Source organism: Cololabis saira, chromosome 4 (genome assembly GCF_033807715.1).
Source record: "Cololabis saira isolate AMF1-May2022 chromosome 4, fColSai1.1, whole genome shotgun sequence".
Lineage (NCBI taxonomy): Eukaryota > Metazoa > Chordata > Actinopteri > Beloniformes > Belonidae > Cololabis > Cololabis saira.
In genome coordinates, this window is record NC_084590.1 from 12,126,382 (window position 1) to 12,150,354 (window position 23,973).

Below are 23,973 nucleotides of genomic sequence, written 5' to 3' on the forward strand. Positions count from 1 at the left end.
AAGCAGGGCTCGCATTTGACACAACATAACCATTTCAGTCGTATATTCACAGAAAACGTGCATATGTGTGTGTTTGTAACGGGATTCGGGTTAAAAGTCGGTGCAGATCAAAGACGGCATTTAAATGGGGTTTGAATCAAGCTGCAGCTCTGACTGTCGGGGAACAGCAATATTTACACGGATCTTGATGTTTGAGGAAGAAAATCTTACCGTTTCACCGCCATATTCTCCTCATCTTTCTCCATTATTAGGTAGGACGCAAAACTGCGACCCTGCTTGGCGTTTTCCTCTCTTTCTCTCCTGCTTCCGACCGACTCCGATACAAAAACACAATAACCAACCACGCCGCGGGTTCAAGTTGACGCGTGTTAGTGCGAGTCTCTTCCGGTCACTCTTTCAGAGTAAAGGTCTGACAGCGCCCATGATAAACCTGAATTATGGTTCCAAGTTAAATCGGTGTATCGCGGAACCATAAATCAGCCTTTAGCGGTTTGCGTCAGATTCAGTACTCGAGTTGAGGGGGGATGAGGGGGGATGGCATCCTCCCTGAAATAAAAACGGTCCAAATCATCCCCCCTGAAATAAAAACGGTCCAAATCATCCCCTCTGAAATAAAAACGGTCAAAATCATCCCCCCTTTCCATCCCTTATGTCATTTCATCAATGAATGTGGTTTTACTGCTATTTCAACATTTAGAGTCATCACCAGAAAAATAACACCAGAAAAATAACTTATTTGACAATTTTCACCTGTTTCAGGTACATTTTCACTTGAAATAAGTAGAAAAATCTGCCAGTGGAACAAGATTTATCTTCTTATTACAAGCGAAACAATCTTGTTCCACTGGCAGATTTTTCTATTTATTTTAAGTGAAAATCTACTTGAAACAGGTGAAAATTGTTGTTTTTTCCAGTGATGAGTCTTGTTTTAAGTGTAATGAGATTTTTTTTACTACAATTAGACATTTTAACTAGAAATAAGACAAATATTCTTGTTAAGATTTTGAGTTTTTGCAGTGATCCATTTTACTTATCCTGTGAAGGACAGAGTCATATTGATAAGTTCAGAAAACTGTTTTTTATTGTTGTGTTTTGATGTATTAGATGTAAGCCCAGGTGATATTTAAAGCGTACAGAAGGCTGCATTTAACTGCTGCTATGTCATTCCTGCAGTATTTTTGCAGGTATTTTGGTCAGTGCTATTATTATTATATTATTTCGAGACCGGTCACGAGACCTACAAGTTTAGTGAGAGGATAGAAAACTGTTTTCAGGAAGCAATTAATTTAATTGGTAATGTAATTTCAAATTAGCAGTTGAAAATATTACCCCAAAAAGGTCCAAACTACACGTTTCTTAATCGCAGTATATGCGTAATTAATGAATATGTGCATTACTGGTTAGAATATAATGTAAATAAGCTCTCGCGAGAGTGAGAAAGCCAACTGGTGGAAGTAGGTCACTTTCAATACCATATGTGCAATATCTGTCTGTCTACCTCACACACATTTAACCTGCTTTTAACCTGCTGTTTTTTTCGCTCGCACTACCTCTACTTCCATTGCAATTCAGATTCAGATTCAGATTCAGAAAACTTTATTTATCCCCGAGGGGCAATTGCAAGAACAACTGAGCATCAAGACGTTGAAAGTACCAAAAAGAATAATAATAGAATAAAATAAAAGCAGATAAATGAGGCATGTCTCGTATGTACAAAATATATAAATATAAAAATGTCAAAAAAATGTACATGTAAATGTACAATGTAAATGTACATGACAGTAGTGGTATAAATAAGAATATAAAATGTCAGTGTAAAGTGTCGACAGTGGATGTAAACAATATGTACTTATATCTCGTAATTATATATATTTTCTACTTTTTTACTTTTTTTTACCCCTCCCCTGCATGTGTGTGTTAGGTGTACTGCTGCTAAACAAAGTGAGTTTCCCCATTGAGAGAGATATAAAGGATTATCTTATTTTATCTTATCTTATCTTATCTTTACTCACGTAGGCTTTTATTTTCTTGACTTTTTCGTTTCCGCTCATTCTGATCGGTTCCGTCGCAAACGAGCGGAGCCTGCGTGCTGACGTCACGCCCCGCCCCACGCCGACGTGCGTCCTGTTTACATCTGCAGCTGGATCCAGCGGTTCGGTCCTGCTTTACATCCAAGGATGCAAACTAGTCTTTATCCGGTTGAGGATGAAAATAAAACTATAGTCTAAGCTGCTCTAACAATACACGTTATAATAAACCTCAAAGGCTGTGGATATTTTAAAAGATTAATCTTTTCCCCTTGAAATGTCATAATCTCATTTTTGATTATTACACATTAAATTATGTGGTACAGTGATCTTAAGCCCTGGTCCTCAACATCTACTGTCTACTGTTTCAGCACACCAGGACACAAATGGTGTCACCAACAGACTCCTGCAGACCTTCACGACAAGCTGCTAATGAATATAAATTATAGTCTGGTGTGTTAATGCAGGGAATTATCTAAAATATGTAGGACAGTAGCTCTTGGGGGTCAGAGTTCAAGACCACTGATGAAGAAGGTCTGTTGTCAGCCGTTTAATCTACAACACACCACCAAGTAGGAAGAGGAAGGACCGGCGCGGTTGGGTGGCATTCATGGACTAAATATAACATATTCTGGACTGTATGGATTCTATAGGAGGCAGAGGCCACTGGGTTTGTTTTCTTCCTCTGAAGATCCTGGAAAACAGTGCAGCTGAGTGAGTTTGGCTCCAGTGCCCCCTAGTGGTCCTTAAAGGTAAGCGGCGGCTCCTGTGATCTGCGTGACGTCACCACGACGCTGAAGTTGGTTCTCCATTCATGCAAGCAGTACTGGACTTGAGGGGGGATGAGGGGGGATGGCATCCCCCCTGAAATAAAAATGGTCAAAATCATTCCCCCTGTAAAACTGCCATCCCCCCTTTCCATCCCTTATGTCATTTCATCAATGAATGTGGTTTTACTGCTATTTCAACAACTTATTTGACCATTTTCACCTGTTTCAAGTATATTTTCACTTGAAATAACTAGGAAAATCTCCTAGTGGGACAAGATTTATCTTCTTATTACTTCTTATAAGCAAAAAAATCTTGTTCCACTGGCAGATTTTTCTACTTATTTCAAGTGAAAATCTATTTGAAACAGGTGAAAATTGTTGTTTTTTCCAGTGATGAGTCTTGTTTTAAGTGTAATGAGATTTTTTTTACTAAAATGAGACATTTTAACTAGAAATAAAACAAATATTCTTGTTAAGATATTAAGTTTTTGCAGTGATCCATTTTACTTTGCATATTAATAAGTTCAGAAAACTGTTTTTTATTGTTGTGTTTTGATGTATTTGATGTAAGCCCAGTGGATATTTAAAGCTTACAGAAGGCTGCATTTAACTGCTGCTATCTCATTTCTGCAGGTGTTTTGGTCAGTGTTATTATTTGTAATATATTATTTGTAATCAGCACAAATGATCTGTCCCCATATGATAAAATCCACCATTCCCCCTGATTTTTTTTTTACAACTTACTGCATACAAGGCTGAAATTTTACTGTGAAAAGTTAGACTTATTTATCCTACCGGAAAGATACCTAACATAGCTTATTATTTTATAATCCCTTCATTGTCCTCCATCTTTCCTTCAGTCCCATGTCTAAACTTCCTTGATCTGTCTTTTCTCCTCTTTTTTGTCCCTTTTCTGTCTGTCCTCTGATATCAAAGAAGACACAAGCATTCACTTCATCCCATGTGAAAGAGTTATGATCCAGCAAAAGTGTTTGAAAATATTTTCAAAGTGTCAAAACACTTTGTCATTTTTCTCGAAAATGTTTGAAAATATTTCAGAGTGTCAAAACACTTAGTCATTTTTCCATCACCCCGTACCGGGAGCTGTCCCCAATGTCTGCCAGAGCTGTTGCTTCTTAGGAATTAAAAATGTAAAATGCTGCAATTTAAGGTGGACTGGATTAAATGTTACACAGATTGCTCAGAAATATCTAGCCAACAGTCTGATATCACCTGACAAGAGTCTGCCAGCTTCAGCTGGACATCAAGAAGTGTAGACGGATGATATTATGATTATAAACTGTTTACTGAATAACCTGCATATATTTCTTTTTATAGAGCACTGAGGCCACCTTAAATCAGGTCAAATAGACAATACTCAGACCTTTTAAACCTTAAACTGGACAGTGAAAATAAATATTTGAGTAAACTTTTTTTTTAATTTTATTTGTGAAAACTTTATTTTTGACAGTCAGACCGCCTTAGACGAAGTCCATCTTAAAAGCTCTCATACTTACACGTACATAACCTGGATTCAATTATTTTTTACTTGTTGAAGATTGTATAAAACATATTTCTATTTCTATTCAAAATCTATTTCACTTAAGAAGACGCAAAACACTAAGACCTCTTAAGATAAATAAAAAAAAACATTTTTTAGACTGCTTAACCTTTTTTAAAAGTAGCTCTTAAACAGTAAAGATTAGCCCTGGTTGGAAAGCGGTCCAGGGCGTAGCCTCCTGTCTCAAGAAGGCTCGGATAACCAGATAACCCCTGTGACCCTGAATACATAGTAAAGACTGGATAAAACACAGTTTGATCTGTGTGACCTTAATCTACTTGTGAAAATTTTAAAAAGAGCCATTTAACTTTGTTTCTCTAAGGTACACCACTGTTCACCCCTGCCGTACGAGGGTCACACTCTCCCTGTCATGTCAAATGTGCAAAGAATCAGTGCTCCTGTCCATTTTTTTCCCCCAATATAACTTCAACTTTCAATATCTGGCAGTTATTCAATATTACTGTGTATTCTGACTGTGTAATAACTGTTTAATAACTGATCTCTGTACAAAGACGCAGCGACGTCGCTCTGCTGCTCTAACTCAGCCAACAGCCGTGTAGTGTTTTATGCTTTCTCTGTTGCACACACACACACACACACACACACACACACACACACACACACACACACACACACACACACACACACACACACACACACACACACACACACACACACACACACACACACACACACACACACACACACACACACACACACACACACACACACACAAAAGTTTTGCTTTTTGCTTCTGCACTTGAACATGAAAGGACTTCAGGACAGGGCTGTGGAGGTAATTACATTTTAAATGTGAATCAAATTTGAGCACAAGAACATGAAATTGAGAAAAAACTATTATTTTGCCACATAATCTGTCATGAAAGACTTCAGTCGTTAACTCTGGTCAGGGGCGTGATTCCTGTGTTTTTGTGTAACAAAGTTATTATGTAATCATGTAAGGCGGAGACCATGAGGGTGTTTTTAAACTTACACACATTTAAAAGGAGTATTTGAGCAGCTTTATGTTGGATCTTTTTCATTTCATCTTTTTTTTCCAATTCAGTCCAAGATGTAATTTTACTGTGGAAATTCTGATTCAATGAATGCAACGTGCTTTAAAAGTCAGTGACTTCAATTTTAACCAAAATAATGGACTTATTACTGTTTCCTCTGCTTTTGGTCCACTTGAACTCTTTTACCTGCATCAGTTTGTGGAGGTGAGTCGATGAATTTGATCAGATTTCATCAATAAACTGCTGAATAAACGTGTTGACAGAATGATGTGCAGAAATCTTAACGCAGAGCTTTAGTTTAACCCTGCAAATAACAAAATAAACCACAGAGCCATCCCTGTTTCTGATGACTTGTTTGTTCTCGGCAAGAATAAAAACAGTTGGATATTTCCACGTTTCAAAAACTCCACCATTATTTTTGAATGTGTCACATTTAGACACCAATGTTTGTTTTGTTTTTTTGTACAGGCTAGAAAAAAAGATAATTTCACTCGTTAAAAAATTTAAAGGTGGCAAATTTATCTCACGTTTCTGGACTTGTGATCTTCCTTTTGGGTTAAAAGCAAAGATTAAAGAGATTAAGAAGATTAAAATGCATATATATGCTTTAAGTTTGACCAAACTTGGTATTAACCATTAATATATATGCAGACAAGGTAAAAAAAAGAACCCTAAATTTGTGTTTAGCTCATAGTAACTCTTGTATGTAAAGGAACATTTATGAATAAACAGTTAATTAGTTAATTGGCTCCAATCTTAAACCCCCTTTCCCGCTCCTGACCTCTGGTTTTATTTAACGCAACTAAACAGAAATGAACTGATGCATGAGGAGGAATAAAGAGCTCCGGCTCTGCCTTTACTTATCAGACTGTGTTTTAAAGGGATGGGGGTTAAAACTCCACCCTCCTGCTGCCGGAGGACGATGACACGAGTCGTTTTTACATTCCTCCACCTGTGAAGGTCAGGACCCCCCGCCCCGCCCTCCACCGCTCCACCTCACACCTTGTGATGAAGCATCGATTTGTCCTCGGAGCCAAAACCGACTCCAGTCTGTCGGCTCCGCTTCACGATGAGCTCAGCAGACCCACTGTTGCCATAACAACGGGCTGCAACAACACCTCGGCAGCGGCTCGTCTCCGAGGGGACGCAACCTTGACTCCCGCTCTCCTATTTATAGAGCAGCATGTCAGACACAAACAGGTGGATAAAAATACCTGCAGTCTGACCGCGATGCAACAAATGGATGGATGAACAAATGGATGCCTCTCCAAGTCTGACGCCAGAACCACAGATCCTCCATCTTCCGGATGAAATCTCCTTTAAATTAGACTGGAAACCTTTTTAAAAATGACCTTCACAGAAATAAAGCTTGTGCATCTGAATTGGTGTAAAAAATAATGAAATAAAAGGAAGAACAATGAATCCTCTGGAGTTTATTTCTGAAAGTCCGCTTCAACACTGGACGTGGATTTGCTTGGCGGGTCAGGAGGGGAGTTCAGTCCAGTTGCGTCTGCTGAGAAGTTGAAGTTTTCACATTTTTATTTAAGGATTAACCACAAAACACCGCCTGGTGGGCTTCCGGGTTTTACAGCCCAAATTGGATTTAAAAATGATTCGTTCCACATTTGGAGCCCGTTGAGGTGAAGCTGCATCTGGACGTCCACGTGGCGGGAATGTTTAGCTTTTTTCCGGGCCGTTCCTGCAGACGTCAGACCAGACGACAAAGCAACACCCCGACTGTGGCAGCTCAGGTTGGACTGTGTGATTTATTGTATGTGCAAATTCTTGCAAGAGGCAATTCAGGTGCAACAGGAATCCAAGACACAGAATATATGATGCTACACCGTGACGGGCTCGTGTTTGTGTTTGTGTGTCTGGAATGTGTAAGAGTGTGAATCTGTCTGCAGGCTTGTTGTTCGCTGAGAGGCCGTCCGGGAGACTAGACCTCCACATTTCCACCTCATCTTCCCGGGTTGAATCCGGACCGGGTTCAGGGACAAACTGAGGAAACTATCACGCCAAATAAAAACACGGCAACATCTTCAACGTCCCTAAAACAGCAGACATTCAACGCTTTTAACTTTTGTTGCTATGTACAATAGAAGCATCTTCATATATTAGTATTCTTCATCTTCGTCGCTGCCGAGGCGTCCTCTCCTGTTTGCATTTATAGAGTACTTTCATTATTTACAGTATAAATTACTACACAGTCTTGTGATAAAATAAATAACTTAAATACAATGGCCGTGGCTTTCGAAGTGTCTTTAGCAGGGGGGGGAGGTGGGAGGGATGCAGATGATGCAGTGTTCCTGCAAGGGGGGGTGAAAGCTGAAGCACAGAGGGGTTACACTTTCATCCACCGTGGCACGAAGAGAGAAACTCCACAAACAAATCTCTAACGCAGAAAAAAGCTGCAACTGAACAACTGAAGGTTAAGCAGACTCAAGAGTCGACTTCTTGTTTTTAATCGCTTACTAAACTAAATAAAGAGCTCAGGTTACTTTTAAACCGGATAAACGAGGCCTGAAGGATGTGTGGATGACGTTAAATCATAGTGAATGTAAGTGCTGGAGCTTAAGTGTTCACGGTGCATAAACGAGCTGACGGTTTCAGTAAATAGTCAGATAAGTATTTTGATATATTTCATGAAAATCCAAGTTCAGTTGTATATTCATCGGTTCAATGTTCAGGGCTTTATGTACTTGCCCTCGCGAGATTACGCCGGTACAATGACAGAACTTCTGCGGAGCCTTGCAGCTCGTGTGAAGCTTTAAAGCACATAAACTGTTTTACCAACGACCACGAAACCATTCCTCACGAGAAGCAGCCAATACGTTGTTTTATTATGGGTTAAAATATCTGCATTTTATGGAAATGTATTAGCGGCTATGCAGGAGAAAAATAAAAATAATATTTTAGAGGAGGAAGATTTTATTTTCATTATGCACTTCGAAGAAAAAGTCGAAATGTTGAGAAAAAAGTTGAAATGTCGAGATTAATGTTGAAATACAATTTCGAGAAAAAAGTTGAAATGTCGAGAAAAAAGTCAAAATGTCGAGATTAATGTTGAAATACAATTTCGAGAAAAAAGTCGAAATGTCGAGAAAAAAGTCAAAATGTCAAGATTAATGTTGAAGTACAATTTCGAGAAAAAAGTCGAAATGTTGAGAAAAAAGTCCAAATTTCGTGAATAAAGTTGAAATTTCCACTTTCTTCTCGAAATTTCGACTTTATTCTGGAAATTTCAACTTTCTTCTTGAAATTGTATTTCCACATTAATCTCGACATTTCGACTTTTTTCTCGAAGTGCACAATAAAAAAAATATCAAATATTCTTTCTCCTGCATGGCCCTAATACTCTTCCGTAGCATTTGACTGCAGCTAAATGCAAAATGCACGTTCTCTTCTCACACCACCCTGTATGTTTCAGTATTCAGTTATTATGGCGTGTAAGTAGTAGTAAGATGAGACAGAAGAAGACCGGCTTGTGCCGCCGCCGGCGGTTTAACGTCTTGAATCTGCTCAGGTGACTTCAGTGTTCCTGGTTTTGAGAGCGGTTTCCCATCTTTGTGCCACGGTGAGCAACACTGGCGGTTTAATACTGCGGCGGCAGACCGAGGACGGCCTCCGGCCTTGGCACGTGTCCGGTAGTCGAGGGCGGGGACGCCGTCGGACAGAAGGTGGAGGAGGACGAGGGAGGGGGGAGTGCAAAGGTTCTCCTTCAGCTATACCACAGTGCCGCTCGGAGAGTTCCCGTTCTGTGCTGTCGAGTTCTGCAGACAAGACAAAAGAGAGAGCAGAGGAGTTACCCGCCGGAGCCGGTCGGAGCAGGAGGAGGAAACAGAGGAGGAGGAGGAGGAGGAGGAGGAGGTGGCATCATCTCCTGCTGCTGATTCTGCATTTTCACTAAATCTCCTCGATATTAACTAAATACTGAGCTGTGTTCAATTCCAAACTACTGTCCTTGAACATTCCTGAAGAGTAATTCATTATTGCAGCAATTTTCATGATTAAAGTCTCTTCAAAGAGTCAAAATAGAGGTTTTTAGCTGTGAGCAGGAAGGATCTCCCGTAGCGGTCTGGAGGATCTTCTTCATTTCATGAAGGATCCTCCTTCAATCATCTCCAGAGGATCCAGAACAGATCCTTCTTCTACATCAGTTTGTCCAGTTTCTTCAAGTCTCTGCTCCCCAACAGACGACTGCAGATGTGACTGAACTCTCCACAACAGACTGATAGAAGATATTCAACATCTGGCTGCAAACGCCGAAGAACCAATCAGCTTCCTTGAGAGGTAAAGTCTGCTCTGTCCTTCCTTATAAACAGCACCAGTGTTGTTTCTTCCGTCCAGTCGAGGTATTTATACTCCTCCACCACCTCCACCTCTTCTCCCATGATAGAAAAACTATTTAACTTATTCCCGGCTCTGCTAAAATCCTTAATCACCTCTTTTGTCTTGTTCACACGCAGAGAACATAAAACCTGTATGGCAAACAACTTCCAGCGATAAAATTGAGTTAATCTACTTTGGTCCATCCAAGTCTAGAATCCATTACTGTTAAATATAAAAAATTCTCCCTCCTCCTCAGCCTTCGAGTCCAGACTAAAGGATAGGCCTGTGTTGAAAAAATTGATTTTCCGATTCTAAATCAATTCTCATATTAATTCCTAAAAATCGATTTTTATGTCTAAAGATCGATCTTTTTTCATCATTTCATTTTCACCCGGTGAACTTTAATCCCAGTAGTCGGACACACAGTTTGTCATGACACTTCTGAAAAATGCCAGGTGCTTCATGGCAATATGTGTGCGTGGTGGCATAATAAATTACACAACCTAAAATTATTTGTTAACTGCATGAGCTTTTGCAATTTCTTTCTTTTTTGCACTTTAAATGGATATTGAAAGGCATGTTTGAGTTATTTATTTCTTAGTTATTTCACAATAATTATCGTGAAAATATTATTTCCCTAATTATTTTACAGTCATATAATTCAGGCAACAGCTCAAAAAACATTTTAAATAACACTAACCCAAATCAATATTGGATCGAATCGAATCTAATCAAATCCTGATAATCAATTCCTGAATCTTAAGAATCGGAATCGATTCTTAACATTTGAATGGATATCCAGCCCTACTAAAGGCCCAGTAGTTTTACTTCCCAGACCATGAATCCCTCATTTGCTGTCTGGCTGAAAGGGGAAGTGACTCAGGTATTTCATTAAAACTTCAACTAGGGCTGGGTATCGATTTGAATGTCAAGAATCAATTTGATTTTGATTCTTAAGACTCAGAATTGATTATCAGTATTTGATTCGATCCGATTCGATTCAATCCGATATTGATTTGGGTTAGTATTATTAAAAAAAAATTTCTGAGCTGTTGCCTGAATTATATGACTGTAAAATAACTAGTGAAATAATAATTTCACAATAATTATTGTGAAATAAATAAATAACTCAAACAGGCCGTTCAATATCCATTTAAAGTACAAAAAAAGAAAGAAATTGCAACAGTTCATGCAGTAAACAAATCATTTTAGGTTGTCTAATTTATTCACCACACACACACATATTGCCATGAAGCACTCAGCATTTTTCAGAAGTGTCATGACAAACTGTGTCTCCGTCTACTGGGATTAAAGTTCACCGGGTGAAAATGTAATGATGAAAAAAGAATCGATCTTTAGACATAAGTATCGTTTTTTAGGAATTAATATGAGAATCGATCTAGAATCGGAAAATCTACTTTTTTCCACACATGCCTAACTTCAACATGTGATAAAATGCCATTTACACAGATTTGTTAGACGATGAATGAACTCAGTGAGCTGAGGTCCAGACGTACCGCCTTCCCCGGCCGCGCCCACGTACAGATGAGGCCCTCCTGGCAGGCCGTGATGATGCAGTCGTCCATGAACACCAGCACCGTCAGCCTCTCGTGGGCGATCTTCTTGCAGACCAGCGGCTCCAGCAGCGGCACCTCGTGCATCCGCGGGCACAGCGTGGTGCCCAGCACCTTGGCGCCGTCCAGCCGGTTGCTCCGCGGCGCCACGTTGATCTTGTCGTTGCTCTTGCTGATGTTTCCCAGGCTGTGGTAGCGCTTGTGCTCCTTCTCCACCCCGGTGCCGCTGCCCGACTTGTCCGACTTCCGCTCCTGGAGGGACAGCGTGGCGAAGCGGCCGATGCTGAACGGGGTGGTGTTCCCTCCTCCGCTGCCTCCCCCGCCCCCCCCGCCGCCGCCGCCGCCGCCCTCGGAGGAGCCGGTGCCCTTGGAGGCGTTGGCCACCGCGGGGTGGGGCAGGGAGTTGGAGCGGGACAGGGAGCGCGGCAGCGGTAGGGGCAGCGTGGGGGGGTTGGCGGTGCCGGTGTTGGTGTTAGGAGGGTGATGGTGTCCCTCCACGCCGCCGCTGCCCCCCCCATCGCTGCTAACCCCCCCACCGCCACCGGAGGTGCTGTTGATGCCGCTGCCGCTGCCGGAGTTGGGCAGCGAAGGCCCGAAGGTGTTGGTGAAGGCGCGGGACAGCGGCAGCCGCGGGAACAGCACGTCGTCGGTCAGGTCCCACAGGCAGAACTGGGTGTCCTGCCCCACCGAGCCGAAGCGGTACGTGACCGACGGCGATCCGCCCTTAGAGCTGTGCCGAGACAACCGCGACAAGGTGCTGCTGGTTCGAACCCTCCCGAAGTGCATGGAGTTGTTGTGCGCCCCCTGGTGGAGGTCCTCCTCGCTGCCGCTGAGCTCCATGGGCTCCTCGTCCTCCAGCGAGGTGGTGAAGGGGTCGAAGGCCACCACGTTGACCCAGGACTTGTGGCCGTGTCCCCGCGCCACCACGCGGCTCTCGGCGAAGGACCAGACGGTCACCAGGTCGTCCTCCCCCCCCGTGGCCAGGTACTTCCCGTCGGGGCTCCAGGAGACGCACAGCAGCCCCCCGAAGTAGCTCTTCATCACGCCCTGCAGCTCCATGGAGTCGAAGTGGAAGACGCGCAGGCAGCCGTCCTGGCCCACGCACGCCACGTGCACGCCGTCCGGCGAGAAGGCGAACTCGTTGAGGCCGCCCTCGCCCACGGCCCAGCGCAGCAGCGGGTTGCGCGGCGTCTTGGTCTTGCAGGCGTAGACGGCGAAGCCCTCGCCCTGCCGCAGCAGCGAGTACTGCGGCGCCGCCGTGCCGCACGGGTGGTCCACGTTGTAGAGGTAGAGGTGGCCGCTGGCGTGAGACGCCAGGAACAAACTCTCCGACTGGGGGAGCCACTTCAGACACGTCACCTTGGACTTATCTATGAACCTCTGGAACACAGGGGGAGGAGGGAGGGAGGAGGGAGGGAGGGAGGGAGGGGGGGAGGGAGGGAGGGAGGGAGGGGTAGATGGAGGGAGAGATGGAGGGACGGATGGAGGGAGAGATGGAGGGATGGATGGAGGGAGGGAGAGATGGAGAGAGGGAGAGATGGAGGGATATCATGAAAAAAAGATGGTTATTTAGCTTTTTTATTTTAATGGCAATCTATACAAAAATACACATATTCATTCAGAAAAGAAAAGGAAAATAAGTAACAATAATTTATTTTCTTTTTTTCTCTCCTTTCTTCCCTTTTTTTCTTTCTTCTTTATTTTGCTTTTTAATGTCAGTTCTAGGTCAAGCTACTTCAAAATACCCGGATTGAAAGAAAATATCAAGATTGAGAGTAAAACAGCTATAAAATATTGAAGAGAACGTGGATCTCAGAGGAGGCGGCTACGCTGCAGTCGTGCTCACAAACACCCTCAACCTGCTAAATTTAACACGGAGCCCCATCAAAGAGGAACATCCAAAAAAAAAACACTGGGTTTGTATGTGTATATTTATGTATGTGTACGCATATGTGTGCGTATATATATGTATATATATTAAATATAGTAATAATGCACACATATACACTTTTGGTTTCTACCGTCATGGTATCAATCAATAATATGTGTGCAGACAAGGTATAAAAAAAAAAAAAAAAAAGGAACATTTGATCTCAGCAGATTTACAGCCGTACCTCCTCGTTGAAGAGCTTGCTGGTTTCCTTCTTGATGGGGTCCAGATACTGGACCTGGCCGGCGGAGAAGCCCACGATGAGCGCCACGCTCTCGGCGGTGGCCGAGTACTGGTTGAAGTCGTGACACGTGGGCTGCGTCCCCTTGTAGATCCTCTTGTCTATGGGCTTGCTGAGGTCCACGGCCTGCGGGGGAGCAGAGCAGCAGAGAGTCGTCAGCGAACCTGTTTACTAGGCCTGTGTTGAAAAAATTGACTGCGTTTACATGCACTCAATAACCCTTTTAAAACCCGAATATTGGCAATAACCCGAATTTGCACGGCCATGTAAACACCAATAACCCCTTTGAATAACGTGAATTTGCTCATATTCGGGTTTTTAAAAACCTGAATATGACCCCTGGCTTACTCCTTTTAAAACCCGAATATTGGGTCATGTAAACGCCAAACGGAATATCCCCATCAAACGGAACATGAATTTGTTTTCTGCGCATGCTCTGTTCACAAGGAATCCTGGTCTTTTGAGTCCAGGAAGTTCTTCTAAACACGGAGAAACGCAAGACCACGCCACACTTTTGGAGTGAGGAGGAGACTAATCACTTCATAAATGTAATGAAGGATATGAACATTTTGGCATTTGTAGACGGTAGAAAGTACGGGGATGGCGAGATTTACAAGAAGGTGAGCGAAAAGTTGCGGTATGACGGTAATTGCGTCATGACGTTCTCCGCGTGTTGCTTGTTTGATGGAGATATCCCGAATGAATAATTACCATGTATACAGGCATAACCCTGTAAACGGAATATTCCGAATGTTTCAGTAACCGGAATATTAGCAATAACCTGAATTTTGACTGCATGTAAACGTAGTCAGTGATTTTCCAATTCTAAATCGATTCACATATTAATTCCTAAAAATCGATTTGTTTGTCTAAAGATCGAATTTTTTTTTTTTTCATAATTACATTTTCGCCCTGTGAACTTTAATCCCAGTAGTCACTAGAGATGTGAATTGATACGATTTTTACGATTCCAATCCCATTTTTGATTCTGCTTACCGATTCGGTAACAATGAGGCAAATGTCGCTAATATGATAGGGAGTGTTCACTAGTTAATTATTTACCTGCAGTATTATTAGCCAAGGACATGCTAACGTTGCTGATGCTGCTGGAAAACGCAACATTCCTTGACCATTATTGCTGCTGTGTTCGCAAATATGTTTGCATGTTGTTAGCATTTCCTCCCTTTGACGAAATATTCACTTAGCAAGTATTGCAAGTTAGCGTGTTATCGTCTTTTTTACTGAAATATAACCAGACTTTTGTACGTCTGTATCACTTGGGCGCCATGTCTACTATCGACTGCTGGCTTACGCACGTTACGCAACATGCGTGATGACACCATTCATGCTCACTGGAATCGAAAAGGGAATCGTTTGAAAAATATGCACACGATTCCAAGACTTGCAAAACTTGCAGATCATTGAATTGCCAGACACGATACGCACGGACACACTTATACACACCCCTACCCGTCTACAACCAGTGTCTAGTGCTTTGGATATTTCAGCTGAAATTTCAAAATATTATATTAGTTCAATGAAGTTCATAGTATCTATATTTATTACTATAGTTTGTTTGGTTTCTTCTGTTACCGGACACACAGTTTGCCATGACATACCTGAAAAATGCTGGGTGCTTCATGCAATATGTGTGTCTGGTGACAGAATAAATTAGACAAGCTAAATGATTTGTTTTTGTTTCTTTCTTTTTGTGAACTTTAAATAGATATTGAAAGGCCTATTTGAGTTATTTATTTCACAATAATTACTGTGAAATTATTATTTCACTGGTTATTCTACAGTCATATAATTAACAGGCTCAAAAAACATTTTTAATAACACTAACGCAAATCAATATCGGATTGAATTGAATTGGATTGAATCAAATCCTAATCATCGAATTCTGAATCTTCTGAATCTTAAGAATCGGACTGGAATCGATTCTTGACATTTGAATCAATACCCAGCCCTACTGTTTACGCTTGTATACCAGGACTTACGCGGATGCACATGGCTTCAGGCTGCAACGTCGGCCTCAATGTACAAAACAAAAATCATAAACGTAGCCGGATTTCTTCTACAGTGAAGTGAATTATTTTTCACTTCACTATTTTTATTTTTTTTTTTACATTTAGTTAAAAGGATTCCCATTAGCTGACGCCAAAACGAAAGCTAGTCTTCCTGGGGTCCAGACAATAAAATAGAAAAAAATCAAACATACAATCTCAATTCATAAAGTACATTTAAAATTTTTTTTACATAAAATTACAAATAAGAAATAAAGAAAAACCTCATACAAATCATATATAATTTGATGTATTGATCTCACTCAATCAGATATGCTATATGTTGTTGTCTTCGTTTCAAATCAGCCTTTCTTTTGATGTCACGAATCTCACCTGGAAGGGTTTTCCAATATGCATCTATAAAGTACTGTCCTCTTCATAGAGTCAGACTTAGGTAAGGGTAACATAATCCAACCACTATTCGCCCCTCGAGTGTTATATGAATGAATATTTGAACAATAAGTTATATTATTATAGAAACATTTAGGAGTCTGAGTGTATGGAAATATGTAAGTACATTAGTAGATTGATGCATTGACACGGATAATCGTAAAGGGTCAGGTCTCGTCCCGTTTTAGCCAGAAACAGCCCAAACTAGCAATGCAGAGCCAGAGGCAGGTCACATGTCCCAGGAGTGAACAATGTGACAGGAGGAACATATGCAGTGAACCGTTTTCTGGTGATGTGAAGGATATTCGTCTGGCTGGAGTCCATCTGTGGCAAACTAAGTAAAAATCACATAAACCTGATATATTCCAGATCAGTAAGTCTGAGCACATCTGGGACGGCGGCTTGCTGGTCTGGAGCTTCCAGCTGTGTGAGAACAGATATGAGGCGAGTTACTAAAGAACATACAGTCCTTCTTTCTTCAATGGGAGAAATTATTCACATGTTGGACAGTAGCTGAGCTCAATCCTGGTAATTTCACTGCCCTGTCAGCTCATACGGAGGTCAGAGACATTATTGGGGAGGAAAAATAAGACATCTCAGTCTCTACAGGGCTGACTGAACGAGTAAAGGGTTGAAAAGGTCGCTCGGAGAAAGCAGTATGTGGCTTATGTTTGCAAAGATGCATCAGGAGGAACCACAAGACCCCTAGAGCAACGTCAGTCGAACAAACCAGAACAAAGTGGAGCTGTTTGAGAGGTTTGGCCTCAATGAACGATGCAGAGTTTGGTGGAAGCTTAACAGGATATGAAACTGCTTTTTACCGAAAGTCACTCGGGTGGGAGGTCTGATGATGATCTGGGTCTCCGTAAGGAACCACGAGCTCCTCCGTTCACCCAACAGTCAAATACGAGCTCATCGTCCTGACAGACAAAGCTTTGCTGAAACTGGGTCAGGCAACAGGAGGATAGTGATCCTCAGCACAGCGGCAAATCTATAACAGACCGCCCGCTAAAAGAAAATAAAAAAAGACTCAAGGTGTCACAACGGTCCAGGCAAAGTCCACGCTTCAACCCGGGTGAAGTGCCGCGATGCGAGTTTAACGGAGCCGTGCAAAGCCGATGCACACAAACCACACACACCCATGAGAGAACCCGAGAACATCCTGCAGGAAACAACATGATCACGTTATTCTTGCTGACTGTGGTTTCAATCATTGGAGTTCTTGGTTTAAACACACTGCTTCTGTGTTACAGATATACATCGTGTCCTGATGTGTTCAACCTAATAAGACGATGTACTACAAAACACATATTTAAAAACAATATGTAGCATTATGCTCAGTTGGGCCTTTAGATGGATAGATAGATATGCTTTATTTATCCCAAGCTGGGAAATTGTAGTTTTTAAAATGTTTTATTTTTAATTTTTGATTCATCGCTCAGAAGTCATAAACTGCTAATTAGCAAAAGTGACAGCCAACCTCTGGCTGTGCCCTGTCAATCAAAAGACCACGCCCATAATTATTCATAAATATCTTGTTTTCAGCTGATGGGTAAATAAATATCAACTGCCTGTACCTCTGTAGTGATAGAGACAATAACTGTTTTTGAACCAGGCTATAAATATGTTCATTTCTGCTGTAAAGTTAAACATTTCTACTCGGACGTCTGCGTAGACCGACTCGCTTTCGGAGTCTGCCCCTAGTGGTTGGTCAAGGTACTGCGGCATCTCCTTTCTACACACGACTGGACTAAGGAGTCCAGATGTTGCCCCTTGGAGTCAGCCAGCTCTGCACTGGACAGATCAGTCATCTAGCGTTCATTTAGAGAAGAAAAAGGTACTTCTGGCGACGAGAAAACACAGACTGTAATGAATGGAGTGAAATTTGCATGATTTTAAGGAACATTTCCCTAAAAATAATAGTTTTTCTGTTCTTGAATGTACATATCTGGTTTTCTAAAATTACTAAAAAGAAATCAAAATGTTGACAATCTTGTCTCTTCGTTTGAGGCCCACCTTAATTTGAGACTTGTAGGGGCTGTGACATCACAGACCCAAATCAAAGCTGAATCATCCAGCCTCACCAGCTTTACTCCATTCATTCTCTGTACTTCTGAAGTTGGTACAAGGCTTTAATAACGATTTTTGTAGGAAAAGCACACCCCCACGGAGGAGATGAGTGCAGTCATGTGTCTGACTCTGCCTGCGATGAACAGAGCTGTAAAGAAAGTCAGGGTTTCTGTGATACTTTGACTTAAAACATGCCACAGATGATTCATTAATACCTCAGGAAATTGGTTTTCAGCTTTTGGAAAAGGGTATGTCACTTTTACGAAGCAGGCGACAGTATTTACAGCTACGTGAGACAGCAGAAACTACAAGACAGACGCAGATGCAGCTCTTTCCACTGTTTTGATTGAAAAACGTCTTAAATGTCTGATTTCTCCTGAAATCTGCTGCACCAAAGAGGCAGCAGGTTATCCATCCAGTCAACAGCATACCGACTTTGTAAGTCATCTGCTGATAAATAATTCACCTTACAGCAGCCACTTCCAGCTCCAGCCAGACCAGCCAGACAAAAACTGGATGAGCTGAGATCCTGCTAAAGAGTGGTATTAACATTCAGCTGCAGATCAGATGCTCTGGGATGAGGAAGCAGTGAATGGAGTGCTGTCAGAGCCTCTCTGGCTGTTTCCTGCCCCTCTGCTGTCCCTCCTGCAGCGTCCACTGACACAGTGCATCTGTCTGGATGATGCACCATTCACGGTTTCCAGCCAGATCATCAGCCTCTCCTTTTTGCATCGCACAGATAAGCAGAAATCTGGTGATTCGTTCCTGTAGTTTCTTGTGCTGGCCCTTTTTTTCTCTTTTGTGCACGTTTGCAGGCCAGAGCTTCAGGAGCTTCGTGCTGGCCTGCGGTCCCCACCCCCCCTGGTCATCCCGCTGCTGCTTCCACCTGCCTGTGTGGATGTCTGCTGTGCTGCTGACGTCCCCGACCAGCCCAGTCTGGTCTTCATCAGGAGGGTCCCCCCTTATGATCCAGGTCCTGGTCCAGGTTTCTTCCCTCCTAAAGGGAAGTTCTTCCTTGCCACTGTTTGGCTTAAGGTTTTTCTCCCACTAGGGGAGTTTTTACCTGCCATTGTTTATGGAATAATTGCTCGGGGGTTCATGTTCTGGGTCTCTGGAAAGAGCCTACGAGACAACTTTTGTTGTATTAGACGCTATATATAGACGCTATGTCTGTGTACAACGGTTTTCTCAATACATGAGTCAAAATATAATTTGCGTGATGTTTGTAAATTTGTTGTACAAAAAGCTAGAAAAGAGACTAAAAGGAGATGTATGTCTGTTGTGGGAGTTAAACTATGGAATGACGCTAGCCTAGATTTACGAATGTGCAGCTCATTTTCGGTTTACAAAAAAAAGATTTGTAGAGCAATTTTTGAAAGCTACAAATGTTAATGTTTATTTGTTTTTGTTTGTTGCTGTTCTCTGATATTTATATAAAAAAATGTATTTACTACTATATATGTAAACGTATTGGTCCTGCTTTTCTGGTTTAGTTTTGCTATTGTTTGTTTGTATGTAGGACAGGCATTAATATAAGCACTATGCTTCTGCCTGTGCCTTTTCAGTCACTATTTTTTCGATAATGTTTGTGTTTAATGCTTGTAGTGTGATGTGACTGAATAAAGAATTTCAATCAAAATCAAATATAAATAAAATTGAATTGAAGTATATGTCAGCACATTTTTTTTGTCAACAAAACAGCATCATATTAGGAGGATCCACCAATCTGTCATCCTGCGAGACAGTGCGGAGGATGAGGATGAGGACGAGATTGAGGATGAGGATGAGGTTGAGGATGAGGATGAGGTTGAGGATGAGGATGAGGTTGAGGATGAGGTTGAGGATGAGAATGAGGATGAGGATGAGGATGAGGTTGAGGATGGGGATGAGTTTGAGTTTGAGGATGAGGATGAGGTTGAGGATGAGGATGAGAATGAGGATGAGGTTGAGGATGAGGGTGAAGATGAGAAAGAGGATGCGGTTGAGGATGAGGTTGAGGATGGGGATGAGGATGAGGAGGATGAGGATGAGGTTGAGGATGAGGATGAGGATGAAGATGAGGTTGAGGATGAGGATGAGGGTGAGGATGAGGTTGAGGATGAGGATGAGGTTGAGGATGAGGATGAGGACGAGGACGAGGTTGAGGATGAGGATGGGGTTGAGGATGAGGATGGGGTTGAGGATGAGGATGAGGATGAGGATGAGGTTGAGGATGAGGTTGAGGATGAGGTTGAGGATGAGGATGAGGTTGAGGATGAGGTTGAGGATGAGGATGAGGTTGAGGATGAGGTTGAGGATGAGGATGAGGTTGAGGGTGAGGATGAGGGTGAGGTTGAGGATGAGGGTGAGGATGAGGTTGAGGATGAGGTTGAGGATGAGGATGAGGGTGAGGATGAGGGTGAGGTTGAGGTTGATGATGAGGTTGAGGATGAGGATGATGTTGAGGATGAGGGTGAGGTTGAGGTTGATGATGAGGTTGAGGATGAGGTTGAGGATGAGGATGAGGTTGAGGATGAGGATGAGGTTGAGAATGAGGATGAGAATGAGGATGAGGATTAGGTTGAGGATGAGGATGAGGTTGAGGATGAGGTTGAGGATGAGGATGAGAATGAGGATGAGGATGAGGATGATTATGAGGATGAGGTTGTGGATGAGGATGAGGTTGAGGATGAGAATGAGGATAAGGATAAGGATAAGGATAAGGATAAGGATGAGGATGAGGTTGAGGTTGAGGACGAGGATGAGGAGGAGGTTGAGGATGATTATGAGGATGAGGATGAGGATGAGGATGAGGTTGAGGTTGAGGATGAGGACGAGGTTGAGGATGAGGATAAGGATGAGGATGCTCACCTTCTTGATGTTGGTGTATGTGTAGAAGTACAGCTCCCTGCCGATGTTGAAGCAGACCCTCTCGGAGTCCTCGCTCGGGTCTTCGGGCTGCAGCTTCACCATGGAGACCCGCACGGGCGGCAGGAAGCCCGCTGGGGAGGAGCTGGCCGCGGCGCTGGAGGAGGAGGATGCTGCGGCCGCGGCGGCTGCAGCCGCGGCGGCGGCGGCGGCGGCCCCGGGCCCCTGCAGCAGCCCGACCCCTGCTCCCGGCCCCGAGCCGGGTCCCGGGCCGGGCACCGCTCCGGGGCCCAGCGGGGCTCCGGCGGACGCAGCCCGCGGCAGCAGCGCCCCGCCGCCGCCGCCGCGCTGCTGCGAGTCCGAGAGGGTGAGCAGTTTGTAGAAGCCCTCTCTGGTCCGGAACTGGGATTTAATCTCATTGATATCCTTCAGAGCGCCGCCATCTCCGGCCATTTTTAGTGCAAACAAGCCGCAACAGGAAACAGGGATTCTGACCTGGAAATAATAACGGTGCGTTGAGGGGAAAAAAATAAAAAAAATACTAGAATAAAGACGGGAGGAAGGACGCGGAGCGGCCGAGCAGGACAGTGGGGCCGCGCCGGGGCATGTTCAGCTCACACCGCCGCTGCCCGCTGAGCCAACCCGCAGAGGAAGCCCCTCTGAGCCGGGGAAAGCATCATCCCAGCCCGGGTCTCTGTCTCCGATCATCCAGCCTGCGGAAAGGACGTGTGATGCTGCGACTGCTGCTGCTGCTGGTCCAGGCAGGCGCTGCGCACCCAGGCGGGGGGCGAGGACAGGACACACAGCCAATTGATTTAAAGGGGACATATTGTGCAACAAATATCATTTTCCCATTTTCCCTTCATAATGAAATAGGGGGAGATATGAATTAAGGGAACCAATTAATTTTAAATTACAGTCATGTAGAAGTACAAGCAAACAATTTTGCATTTCAAACAGTGTGTGAGGCTATGGAACAGTCTGAGTAAGGAGCTGAAACAATGTCCAACCATCTAGATTCAAAAGCAAATACAAAGAAATTATTTTCAGGGAAGAGGAGGCATGAGGTAGTGATTGTGTGGGGATTCAGCATAATGTACGTATATAAAATGGTATATATAATTATTATATTGTTTATATATATATATATATATATATATATATATATATATATATATATATATATATATATATATATATAGACTCTCATGTAGTTGTTGTTTATTTTTTTATGTTGTATGTCTTGATATTGGGTCTAGAGCCCGTAATAAAAGTTTATATATATATATATATATATATATATATATATATATATATATATATATATATGTTGTATAGGTATATAATTTATAATTGCTCTGGTATATCATTTATTCATAATGCTCAAGTATATTTATATTTATAATGACCTGGTATAATATTGCAATAAAGTGCTGTAATTTTTATTTTTATAGTGTAATAACAGGTATCATTTTTTGATAAAGTAAAGCTTGCTGTTTTATTTTTCTTATTTTTATTTTCAAGCAAAATTGAAATAGAAACAAGGGATAGGACCTCATAAGTTTTTTACTTCCTCCTACTCCTTTTCAGGCATGAAGGTTATTTCCCTTTGATTTTGTTTAATAACTGTTCATTTGTATTCTTTTTTGTTTTGTGTAATTGTTTTTTGTTTTATTTTTTATTAATTTTTTTTAATTCTGTATGCTCAAAATAAAGATTTCAATCAATCAATCAATCAATCAATCAATAGTATTTATTTGGGTGTTTGGATTCACTACCCACTCAAAGATTTTGAGTTCCCCTTGTCCCTTTTGTTTTGGGTCTACCTAAACTTGAATGGGTCATTCAGACCTTCAGGGAAACAGTGACATCACAGACCCAAATCAGAATAGAATAAAAAATAATATAATAAAATAATAATAAGATAGCTTCCCCATCTTTAACTGGATTTCTCATCATGCTGCATTTATTCGACCTCTGAAGTGAGTAGCACAAAGCTATACCAACGATTTCAAAACAGGCACACCCAGACTGTATAAGAAGAACTGGACAAACCAATTTGTGACATCACCTTTAGGTTTTCCCAGAATAGCTTTCGAAACCCATTTCCACCTTATATTGACTAGTTACATGTTGCAAATTGGAGGAACTAAAAGGAAAATACCAACTTTATGTCATTCACAGTTGGCTATTTTAGCTTTGCTGGCTTAGCTTATGCTAACCTAATTCATATTCAGATCAATTCTGATCAAATCTATCTCTCCCAATACTCTCAATGTAAGTATCACTACCAATAAGACATACAAAATAAGCTGCCAGAGTGAAAGAAGGGCTAGCAGAGCTCCACTGGGATCCCATGTTCCTTCTGGAACTATTTTAACATGGGGGGTCAATGGAGATGGACTCACTTTTTGGGCCACCCCCCAGTGGCCAATCAAGGAACTGCAGGAAGTGGAGCTTTTTTTTTAGTTCCTTAATAGATTCAGTCTAAAAGTGGAGCTTAGCCACACCTCACAAAGAAGGAGGTGGAGTCAAGAGGAGTTGCTGACCCCGCCCCCTAAAACCAGTCCCTGTGAGCAGAGTCGTAAAGACGTGGTTGAAAAGTGAGCTGTTGTACTGTATCTCTGCGGGTTTTATGAAATACAAAAAAAATGTCATTAAGATGTCAGGAAATTGTGTCAACTTCTGAAAGACTGTCATGTCTTTTTAAAAACCCAGGAGACGAACCCCGGCGTCTTTTTATAGAAAAGATTAGTGCCACCAGAGAGGTTTCATTAGAATTGCAGAAATCTGACACTTTCATGCTCATAATGAGCTGATAAACATTGAAAAGTAGGTGGATTGTATGAAAGCCAAACATTCACAGCTCGTGAATTTAATTTAAATATAAACCCCTTTCAAACAACGTCATGGCCTTGTTATTTTTGTCGGGATACCGAACTAGAATAATTAAATGCTTTGGTTTTGTATTCCTTTTTGAAAATGGCCTTAAATCAAGTAAAATTTCTGCTTCTTCATAAAGATTTTAACCAGCGAATGACCTTGATACACATCGTCCTCTGTGGTGGACGCGCCGACAAAATGACCCAATCAGCCACACTGTTACCTGTCTTCCTCCAAAATCAACACAGTTCCCCTCGTCTTGTGTT

General features: G+C 42.2%; 2 protein-coding genes across 3 annotated transcripts in view; both read right to left on the bottom strand.

Moving 5' to 3' along the window:
- hif1al (hypoxia inducible factor 1 subunit alpha, like) overlaps positions 1-344 on the bottom strand; it is a 36,342-nt gene extending 35,998 nt beyond the window's left edge. For both annotated transcript variants that reach the window (XM_061718878.1, XM_061718877.1), the window contains exon 1: positions 211-344. In XM_061718878.1, coding sequence (XP_061574862.1) covers positions 211-245 — 35 coding nt within the window. In that variant the 5' untranslated portion in view covers positions 246-344. The remainder of the gene's footprint in view (positions 1-210) is intronic.
- Positions 345-8,586: 8,242 nt separating this feature from the next.
- zmp:0000000529 (WD repeat-containing protein 20) lies at positions 8,587-21,567 on the bottom strand. The gene is made up of 4 exons (XM_061720211.1): positions 20,828-21,567; positions 13,395-13,577; positions 11,224-12,660; positions 8,587-9,147 (listed from the first exon to the last, which is right to left on the bottom strand). Exons 1-4 carry the CDS (start codon positions 21,275-21,277, stop codon positions 9,100-9,102), a joined length of 2,118 nt encoding a protein of 705 aa, XP_061576195.1. The 5' UTR covers positions 21,278-21,567; the 3' UTR covers positions 8,587-9,099.
- Positions 21,568-23,973: the final 2,406 nt, after the last annotated feature.

Coding starts and splice junctions, on each gene's coding strand:
- zmp:0000000529 (XM_061720211.1), bottom strand. CDS start 21,277: ATGGCCGGAGATGGCGGCGCTCTGAAGGATATCAATGAGATTAAATCC. Junction 12,661..13,394: donor GCAAGCTCTTCAACGAGGAG/GTACGGCTGTAA, acceptor CCTGTGTTCCAG/AGGTTCATAGATAAGTCCAA. Junction 9,148..11,223: donor GGGCGCGGCCGGGGAAGGCG/GTACGTCTGGAC, acceptor TCTTGTCTGCAG/AACTCGACAGCACAGAACGG.